At 40.6% G+C, this 10,467-nt stretch overlaps 1 protein-coding gene across 1 annotated transcript; it reads right to left on the bottom strand.

Annotated features, from left to right (window-relative positions):
• Window positions 1-7,622: 7,622 nt before the first annotated feature.
• Window positions 7,623-9,875, bottom strand: FIGN (fidgetin, microtubule severing factor). The gene has a single exon (XM_015817428.1). It carries the CDS (start codon window positions 9,870-9,872, stop codon window positions 7,632-7,634), a length of 2,241 nt encoding a protein of 746 aa, XP_015672914.1. The 5' UTR covers window positions 9,873-9,875; the 3' UTR covers window positions 7,623-7,631.
• Between the last annotated feature and the right edge of the window lie 592 nt (window positions 9,876-10,467).

The following is a 10,467-nucleotide window of genomic DNA, read 5'->3' as shown; positions in this document are numbered from 1 at the left end:
GTACCAGAAGAATTCAAAGAAATATATACTATAGAAGTCTTTCTCTCCTTGTGAGAGGTCAAAATCTGGTCAAACCCAACACATTGTTTCAATTTAAGCAAATAAAATCAATATGGCCAGGAAAGCAAAGTGCACCAAAATTTTAATTTAGTTTAACTGAAAGGGGAGGGGGACCGTCCCAGACAAGGAGTATTATTATTTGATGAGAAATATGGCATCCCACACAGAAAACCAACAGAAATAATTCCCCCCCCCCATTAGACAATGGTGCTTCTTCAAGGAACTGCAAAATAAAAGATCTGATGCTACTTTATTAATGGAACTTAAAGAACAGATTGTCAGGCATACCCAAAAAAAAATTCAAATGCATTTCTGCATTAACATCTGTGAATGTTGTGGATTGTCACAGTTCATTTGCTTTTGTAAAAAGATCCACAATTTGCTGACAAGCAACTAGAAAAGTCCATGCATTGATTTGGGGTATTTAACCCATTCAGTATTTTCTTACAAAAGAAAAACAAAATGAAAATGAGAGAGAGAGAGAGAGAAACAAAGTGAGAAATGTATTCTTCTCCTATAGTACTGTAATGCAAAGCTAGTGGAGACAAAAGGGGAGGGGGAAAAGATGCAAAAATAAATAATAAAATATAAAATACTTCATACAAAGTACTTCAAATGTGCCATCTGTGTACAATTACTTCCAAAAAACAAATGTTTATAAAGCAGAATCAACAATAAAACTATTTGATTACAGAACACATGAGCACCTTCACTCTATGGATTCAGTCCTGTGCACATGTCTGCGCATGTCGGTAAACGGTAATGAAACTTGCAGTTGTGTGCAGGACTGAAGCCCATATTTAAAAGTCCTTTGGGAAGTGCCTCTTTTTTTATTTTTATTTTTGGTTTATGTTTAAACCTTGCACAGACTCTTACAAAATGCATTGTGTTTCATTTTAGTACGCAGGAAGTGAGAAACTTACAGTCTTAACAGTGTGTGACACATTTCTTTTTACACCACTGAAGATAAAAAATAATCCTTAAGTACTATCATTTGTTTTGAGTTTAAGAGCCAAGTTGGACCGCATGTCAGTTAACAGTAATAGATTGTAGCCAGATTGCCAATGCAAAAAAATAAAATAAAAAATCTTGCATCTTATTATGTTTTCTTTCTCTCCAATCAAGGTTCATCCTATTAAAGTGGGATGTTCCTAGAGCAAGCCCCAAAGTGGGACACTGATCAAGATTTGCACAGTGCATGATTTCCTTTAAGTTCCCTTAAGCAATCTTGTGTTACAAGAGTACAATTAAAAGTCCATCAATATGCCAAGTCCCCATGTATTATCTGCCCTGCCACACTTTGCTAATGCATCTTATCGTCCTGGTGGGTTAATACTATTCAGTGTAGTGACAGTCTTTCTGAGGTAGACTGTTCAAGTTCAAGGACACGTCTTTCTTACAAAATGCATGACATTCAAAAAAAGACAACAAATAAATACTACATGTACAATATGTAGTAATGAGGTAGAAATGGTTTCAAAGAACAATGTCTGAACACACACCCAATGTGGTGGTGGGAATCTATGGAGACAAACAAAACTACTTGGGACTGCATGTAAACCACAAGAGCCAGTTGGGGTGAGGAAAAATGTATACAAGCAAAGTTTTGGTTGGGAAGTATCTCCTCCTCTTTGTGTATCATGAGACAGCAAGAAGGAATGACTGCAGTCCCAACCTTAGTGGAGAACAGAACCATTTTATAAATATTTAACATTCTACAGGACTGATCCATATACTCTTACAAAATTCGGTTGCAAGGCTGACTGACCCACACTGCCGACATTTTATGTATCACTGAGACAGGGAGGTGAAATTTTTCTGCTTTCAGTCTAATTGTCTTTGACAACGGCGGTGCCTAGCGCTACACTTCTTGTGTTGCCTTTAAAAATAGGGGAAAGTATAGAGGCTTGTTCATTAAAGATGCAGTATCCCTGGTTCACAAAAAAACAAAAACAAAAAAAAAACATATCTGGCAGGTTCAAAATCGAATGTCAACCAAAGATCTTTGCAAAGGGGAAGGGTCAGTCCATGGACTGACTAGTTCCCCAGGGCAGCAGTTTCTTTGGGTCTAGGAATATTACTAGTTCCATGTTTACCAATGTGCTTTGAGTATAAATCTGCAAATGATTAAGGAAAAGAAAGCTTTCATCCTTTCCTTGAAAGAGAGAACAAAAGCGGCCTCATATTATGTGTGTTATGTCCATATAAAGATTATATAAACACATGCATGCATAACAAGATGGAAGGGTGTTAAGGCTGTGGGAGACCACATGTTGATCTTTATGGTTAGCTATCCTCAGTTATATCCTTGGAATTTCTGGTGAAATGAATGGGAGAGATGCACAAGAGACTCTTAGTCTCAGTGGTGTTTTTTCAAAAGGGAACTGGACTTTGTTTTTCCTGGAAGACATTTTGCTTCTCATCCACAAAGCTTCATCAGTTCTGGCAGGATGGTGAGAGGAGGGGAAGGAAACGATCCTTCCATTCCCTCCCACTATCCTGCCAGAACTGATGAAGCTTCTTGGATAAGAAGCAAAACATCTTCAAGGACAACCATGACCTGGATGACTGAGAATCTCCATAGACAGGAGACTCTTAGGCAATCACATCAATGTAACTTGTGCACTTGTGCCTGTCTAAGGATGAAAGTTTAAACCATGAGAGGTTAGGTGTATACAGGGATAGCTCCACCAAAATAAATAGGCTTGTACAGATTAGTTTCTGCAAAATTTACTCAATTCTAGCATGTGTGTGTATGTGTACTGTATTTCTGAGATTTCACTTTCCAAAAGATTATCTATATTTGTAGATTAGAGTGAAACGTATTATGGAACTTATAACTGTTCCTCTACTCAAAGTTGCACACATTTTCAGGCAGTAAAAACCTTTATTTGCAGCTTTTGACATGTAAACACATTACCATCCACCAACATCTGTTGGAATTAATTGGGGTTTTTACACTAGATTATCTCCTTTTGAAAATTGCCTAGCAAAGTATTATGCTAACCCATATAAAATGACCTTGTACTATTTTGCAGAGCATAGCCCCTGGACAGATGAGCTAGCTTTCCCAGATGGTGCTTTGCCTATGTGTTTTACTGGGAGGTTTTATTTTCTCCTTGATGGGTTTGAAATGCACAAGGAAAACCATTTTGCCCATCTATCTACATTTGAATAGAATACAAATTGACTAATACAGAAATATTTTGTTTAAAAAAAAAAGTAAATAGCCCCAAACTGCCTTCACATTCCATTGATCAGCTCAGTCAGCAAACTTTTCACTACTATCCTTAATGGCCTAAATATTTTGGAGGGGAGCATGCTAGAAGTGAAGATTTATTTATAAATATATTTTAAAAAGTCATTGTGCCATGATTTCAGTTGGCAGTGATAATTTGGTTAGCAGAAACCAGTCCCCTGCTTTTTCTTTTGTTATTATAATTATTCTTGTCACCAGAGAAAAAAACTGAGGGGGAGGAGAGAGAGAGAGACAATGAAGTCTCATCTAATGAAAAATTGTCTCAAGTAGAAAGGGAAGCATCTGATATATATTTATCTCCAATTATTCCTAGAATTTTCCAACAAACGATGAAGCCAAGCTGTATATCCTGAAGTGAAGAGAGAATTGAGCCAATGGAAGTTCAGCCATCATAAAGATGTAATGGTGGAAAAGGTATTAATGGTTAATGCTCTTTTTATTCAAAGTGTAGAACAGGGGTCTTCAAACTTGGCCCTTTTATGACTTGTGGACTTCAACTCCCAGAATTCCTCAGCCAGGCATGCTGGCTGAGGAATTCTGGGAGTTGAAGTCCACAAGTCATAAAAGGGCCAAGTTTGAAGACCCCTGGTGTAGAAGATCTGCCTCGTATGAAATCTGGCCATACAACCTCATCGTTTTATGCTTACTCAGGCAGAATCCAGAGTCCCAATCAAATGAAAAACACAGCTGAACCATTTTACCTCTTCAGAATGCTAGTATGTTTTGGCCATATCAAACTCCCTCTCAAAAGCTAGTCTTCTCATTTGTGGAACACTCAAATAGCCCGGAAAGGAAATTCTTAGAAGGAGTTTTGATTGCAATGAAATGTATATGGTTGCAATTCTATACAGGCCTAAATGTAGCAGCAGAAGGAACAAATGGCCTTATTTGTCTAAAAAGTGCAAAAAAAGAAGCAATGGCCAAAAAAAGGATAATATTCGTAGCTCAGGGTTGAACTAAATAGTTCTGAGTGAACCAGGCAAAGTCGGAGTGATTCTATTTACCAGGGAATCTCCATTGGCAGGGAGCGGAGAGTGGATTATAGCTTGCCTCAATTTTGTACAAGGGCAGTACAGTAAATAAAACTATTATTTTTGTATCAGGTAAAATATTACACCTCACTAGTTGTAGCTAATTACCAATTGGGAGAAAATGTCCTGATATTTTCAGCCATGAATCCGCAATATAAGATTCAAAGGATTTGGGAGAGGACAAACTCTTTGAAGTTTCTTAACCTCACAATTAAGTCTTTTATTTATGAAGCTCACTGGAAGAATACTGTAATTTGTTTTCCCCAAATATACAGAGTAAAATGTGAGTTAAACCAAGCACCTGCCGATTCCAAAGCTAACTGAAGTGTTACTGGGATTATACTGTACATGAACTGAATGTATTTGGTGTCACCTTAAAATTAGATAACGTTAGTTTTAAAGGATGTACAGACAGAGGTGATACAATTGTAAATTTAGTTTTTCAAAACATGTTTGAACCTTTCAAATAGACGGCAGCACAATAGCATAATGTGATATCTAAAAGTCAGAAGATTCGTCAGCAATATGCATCAGAAAGCCATCTGCAAGATCAATATGAATCTGGGGAAGGGGATTGTGGCTCTTCCCAAATGGAAAATATATAATGGAAGAAATAGATGGGGAAGAAAAACAGAAAAAGAAAGACCTTTGCTAACTGAAAATGCAAAGCATTTATTAAGACTTATTTTACTATATCCTTAGTGAAAGGCACTGTTTTACTTTTTAATGAACTCCTCTGCCTTTTAGAAGCAACCCATAAGTTTAGAATGAACAAAAGGACCTTTAGGACGTGCGTTTTGGTTTATTTGCTCAATTTTTAGCAATGAAAATTAACATTTTAGCAGAGGAAACACCACGTGTAATAATTGGGCAGTAGCTTTAAAGACAAAATAAGTAGGTGACTAATTGGTCTTTTTCTCATTAGAGCTTTTCAGTGCATTTATCTCATGGATTTGAAGGTACCTTACTTAAAAAAGTAACGTTAAATGCCAATGATTTGTAATTGTTCTGCTGCTGTTTCTTTAAAGTAAACAAAAGATTACATTAAAAAAACAGAGAGGGAAAAGAGAAAGGGAGGGAGGGGGGGAGAGAGAGAGGCTGCTTTCTGCTCATGTGGCTGTGAAAGTTTGAATTGCTCTACTGTTCAGCCACATTACAGCATCAGTCAGCTGTCATGAAAGGAATTGCTCATAAAAGCATTAAAGAATAAAAAAGGGAGACAATGTGGAGCAGGGGCACAAATAGAATAAAATGCCACATATCCCATCTAGCTTCTCTTTCCTGAAGGAAAACAGTCACCATTTGCCATAGGTGGCCAAAGGGCCTCTATTTTTGACTGCAATTCTTCAGACACTTACTTGGGAGAAAACCTCGCCAAACACAAAGCTGGTTCTTTTCAAAGAACCCTACTTAGGATTATGTGTTAATAGGGCCTTCAACAGCTCTGCATGCTAGTGGTAATCTGGCTTGTCCTATTCTTTATGTGCCTCTCTAAAGACAAATAAAACAAAATCTGAGGTAGAAATAAAATGATGGGCATTTTCCGGCCGGGCAAATTTCTAATGACTGTGGAATGATCACATTAAAAATAAAACAAACAAAGCCATCAAGGAAACAGAAGAGGCAACAGCACACATAAAAACAAAGGGATAACTTTTCATTTGGTGGTGAAAATGCAAAGCAAAGAGGAAGAGAGATGCCATTTGAGGGTTCAATTTTGTCTTGCTTTTGTCTTGTTTGGTAGCTATCTGCTGCTTTGCTGTAAACAGCTCTGCAGCCCCTAAGCCAGTGGTGGGATTCAAATTTGTGAACAACCGGTTCTTTGTGTGGATGCCGCTTCCAGAAGCCCATTCTGGGCCTGGGCAACAAAAAATTAGCTATTGGTTCTGCCGAATTGGTATGAACTGGCTGAATCCCACCACTGCCCTAAGCTCTCTATGACCTACAAGTATTCTGTGCTACTGATGCATTGGGAGAATCAAGATGCTACAACCTTAGCTGAGATACAAAAGTTGTATCTTGTGGTCTAAGGTAATTTGCCTCTCAGAGTCCTAATCAGATCTCGTCTCTGACTAGCCCAGATGATTTGACAATTCAACAGAGGGACTTTTTTTACTGTCTGTGTGCTCTCTACTGACTTGTCACAAAATTTGTCTAGGACTAAGGACTTCCACACATGACTGCCATGAAAATTGCCTTGCTCCAATTTGATCCCCAATATTGGTTAAAAAGAAAGAAAGAAAAACGTTTCTTAAACACTGGGATACGTCTGCTGTATTTTCAAAGATTTAAAGATTATCTTTTTTTAGCACACTTCAGTTTGCTCCTTAATACATTCAAAATATTTCTCCTTGTCATTTTTTTCCCAACCATTGAGGTAAACATACATATTTAAGATAAAGTAACATTGAAGCCTAGCCTATTAAATCTCAGCAGTACATAGTGCTTTCAACACATTCCTTTGAGGTACTGTACAAATCACAATCACTTTCCTGAGTTTTTTTTCTTTTTTTGCAGACAGAACAATAAACAAAACAAACCGCAGAAATTAAAGTCCAGATTACCATTACCCTGTTTTACCTGTTCTTAGTTTAATACTGCAGAACAGAACAGGATTGAGGAATACTGTTGCTTTTAGACTAGCCAAAAGAGGGGAAGAAAAAAAAAAAAGCAAAAGTAAACCAAAGTCACACCTGGTTCTCTGTCACAACACAACTGTTCATGTCTTTAGTCCCATAACATTTTGAAGTTAAAGCTCTTTATATTAGCACATGCCACCAATGTAATTGTGAGGCAAAAAAAAAGAAAGAAAGGAAAAAAAAAATAAAAGTACCACGTTAGGCACTTGACAGCAACTAAACCCAAAAAACAGCCGAATGAATCAACACACGGGGTTCATGTCCTTCTAAAAAAAATCAACCCTCCATGGTGAGAGCGTGTTGTCTATTCTGAACGAAATGGAACGGAACATCAACAGACTCCTCCTCTCATCTGTGGCTTCGCAGATCAATAGCTCTCCTCCGATGCACTATTCCTTCAAGCCTAAACCTGGCTGTTTAGATGCAACGTGATTATCTCCCCACCCCCACCCCCAGTACCCTTCCACAACTTCAACACGACTGAAAAAGGGGTTCCGTGTCCTATGTAACAGGTTTGTGTGTGTACATGTGTGTGTGTGTGTGTGCACGCACCAACATTCATTACATTTTTTGTGTGTGTTTTTTTTTGTTTCACTTTTCTTTTTTCTTTCTTTTTTTTTAAAAAAAGCGAGAGACGACTTGTCACTGACTGCAACCAAACATTTTGTTCCATTCAACGTATGTATCGAGCTCCTTTGGAGAGATGCTAGGCTGTATTTTGCAAAAAGCCTTGTCGAAGTCTTGGTACGTGACAGGCCTCAACTGACTGGGCATAAGGGCTGAAAGGTCTGTGGCTGGCATGGCATGGAGAGGGCCCACTATGGCTTCCTGACACAAATGAGCCACGTCGAGTCCAGAAAAGCCTTCTGTACGCTGGACTAGCAGTGCAACCTCCTTATCGCTGAGGCAGTAATTGTGCTGTGAAAGCAGCTGTACTATTATCTGGTGCCTGGCTGTGCTGTCAGGAAGTGGGATTAAAAGTCGTTTCATGAAGTACCTTCGAAGAGATTCGTCTATTTCTTCCGGTTTACTGGTGGCACAGATGACTACTATTTGGTCCTCAGCAGAAGTGAGCACAGTGTCCAGCTGCATAAGGAACTCGGTTCTCATCCGACAGACTGGACTGTGCTCTTCACTCACTTGGGATGAAAGGAGCATATCAATGTCACTAACAAAAATCACCGAGGGCTGTCGACACCTTGCCACCAGGAAGGAAGAGTGAACAATTTTTTCTCCTTCTCCTAACCACTTTGTGGCAAGAACAGAGCCTGTGAGTTTGAAAAATGTGGCACCTAGTTGGGTAGCTATACATCTCCCCAGTAATGTTTTGCCTGTGCCCCGAGGTCCAAATAAGAGGATGCTCCGAGGTAGAGCAGTCAGCCCATTAAATGCATCTGACCTCAAGACTGGCCATAAAACCTCCTCTTTAATGACAGCCTTCACCAAATCTAGTCCAGCAATGTCATTCCAGTCCACCGGTGGTCCTTGGTTGATAATCTCATTGGTCACAAGGTCCATGAGGTGCGCATCAGTGTTCTTCAGTTGCTCGTCCACAGAGTGGTTGGATGAGGTAGCTGCACGAAGTCCTGGGCCTTGCATTGGATGAGGAAGAAGCTGCCTATGTTCTTCGCTGTGTTCGTTCATGACAGGAGAGCTGTACTTCCCAAAGGGCTCACTTGCTCTGGAGCCGAGGGAATTCTTAGCAGAACTATAGGAAGGGGGCGTCAGAGCCCGACCAGACTGGTTAAATTTCCTTTGCTGCTCGGAAGCCATGATTTGTTTGGTTGGCTTAAAGCCCAAGGAGGAGGATTCAGAGCTTCGGTCAAAGCCATTCCCTCTGCTGGCATTGGAAATGCTGTTGTCAGGCATCCTGTACATGGGGCTTTGTGTAGATCTCTGTTGGCCATAGTTGTAATTTCCATAGCTGGAGTCCATTTCTCCTTGTCCTGCCATATAGAAAGCTTTTCTCTTGAGAGAAGTTGCTGAGCTGTTGGTCAGGGCCGACGGCGCAATGGGCGTTAACCCATGACTCTGGTAGGTGTACCCAGGTACTGTGGTGGGGGGAAGAGGAGTTGGGGCAGGGATACCTGAAGGCAGATAGGCTGAAGGAGGTGGTGCTCCACCAGGGCTATAGCCAGGCCCAACAGCACTTTGAGGGGGATAACTTGCTGGTGGGTAGCTATAACTGGAAAGGTTGGATGTCCCATTGTAGCCTGGCACTAGGGCTGGTGGCGGCGGTGGCGGAGGGGGTGGCTGTAAAAGCCCAGAGCTATGCAAAGGAGAGGGATGAGGTGAAGGAAGTGCAGGTGCTGGCTGGCCACTGTAACTTGTATGCAGGTACGATCCGTTATATCCTGTGGCATATTCCTGAGATGGGAGCCCTGAATGTAGACTAGGGACTGAATGACTTCCACATGTACTACTTGAGTAACTAGGTTCTGTCAGGTTACTAGCCACCCCAGGTGAGCTCCCTATACTGGCAGAGACATCTGCCGGAGGGAGGGCAGTACTTACTCCAGCTTTGCTGGCGGCAATAACATCTGGGACACAGTTCATAGGATAAACACTCTCAGAGTTCAAAGAAGGCTGCCAGGGCTCACTTTCACTTTTGCGACCATTCACCAGCCCTGATGGAGGCTCCACATAGTTACCCAGGATGGGACGTTCGGCTGGCCCTTCCAAAATGCCGGAATACTTTTCTGCATATTTCTTTAGCAGATTTGAGGCTGTGAGAGCAGAGATGTCGTCGTTAGCCCAGGCATACTGATAGGTGCGCTGAAGATGTCCACGGTAAGCTTCTACCTTGTGGGCGGGAGAGCGGGTGGTTGAAGTGATGTCAAAGTGCTGCTCTGGCCACTGGGCATGTTCTGGCGTCCACTGCATCTTCAAGCCTAAGGGTTTGGGAGGGAGGAAAAGCAAAATTAGCAATTAGATTTAAAAAAAGACAAAGTGCAGTGATATCTGAGGGCATCAACTCGATTTCTTCATTTATATGCAGAATTGTAAGGTTCAAATCAAAACATGACATGCAAATTATCTGTAAAAGAATAGTAAAAAAGTACTGCCAGTGATTCATTTTCTTTGGGGGGGGGGAAGGATACACCTACCCTTCTAATGTGTTTTGCTAACTTGGAAGGAGGAGAGAGAGTCAAAGAAAAACATTTTATCCAGCCGGATTTGTTTTAAAGGGTCACGCATGGACTTTCTTCGTATCCCAAGCATGGATCTGCTATTAGACAATCTGTTCTTCGACATCTGAAGCATACCATCTTCCCTCATTGCACTTTTAAATTTTGACAGAGGAGGAAAAAAAACAACCTTCCGTAAGCTACAGCTGACAAATCACATCTAGGATACCTTTCTCATTTGGTACTGAACACCTAGTTAGCACCGTATAATGCACCCTGTGCAGAACCATATGACACAGACATAGCAGGTCACTCCATAATCCAACTCTCATCTAAAGTGGTCCACGACA

This window comes from Protobothrops mucrosquamatus, unplaced genomic scaffold, assembly GCF_001527695.2.
Source record: "Protobothrops mucrosquamatus isolate PMUCROS unplaced genomic scaffold, P.Mucros_1.0 scaffold591, whole genome shotgun sequence".
Lineage (NCBI taxonomy): Eukaryota > Metazoa > Chordata > Lepidosauria > Squamata > Viperidae > Protobothrops > Protobothrops mucrosquamatus.
This window is presented reverse-complemented; position numbering and strand designations above follow the sequence as displayed.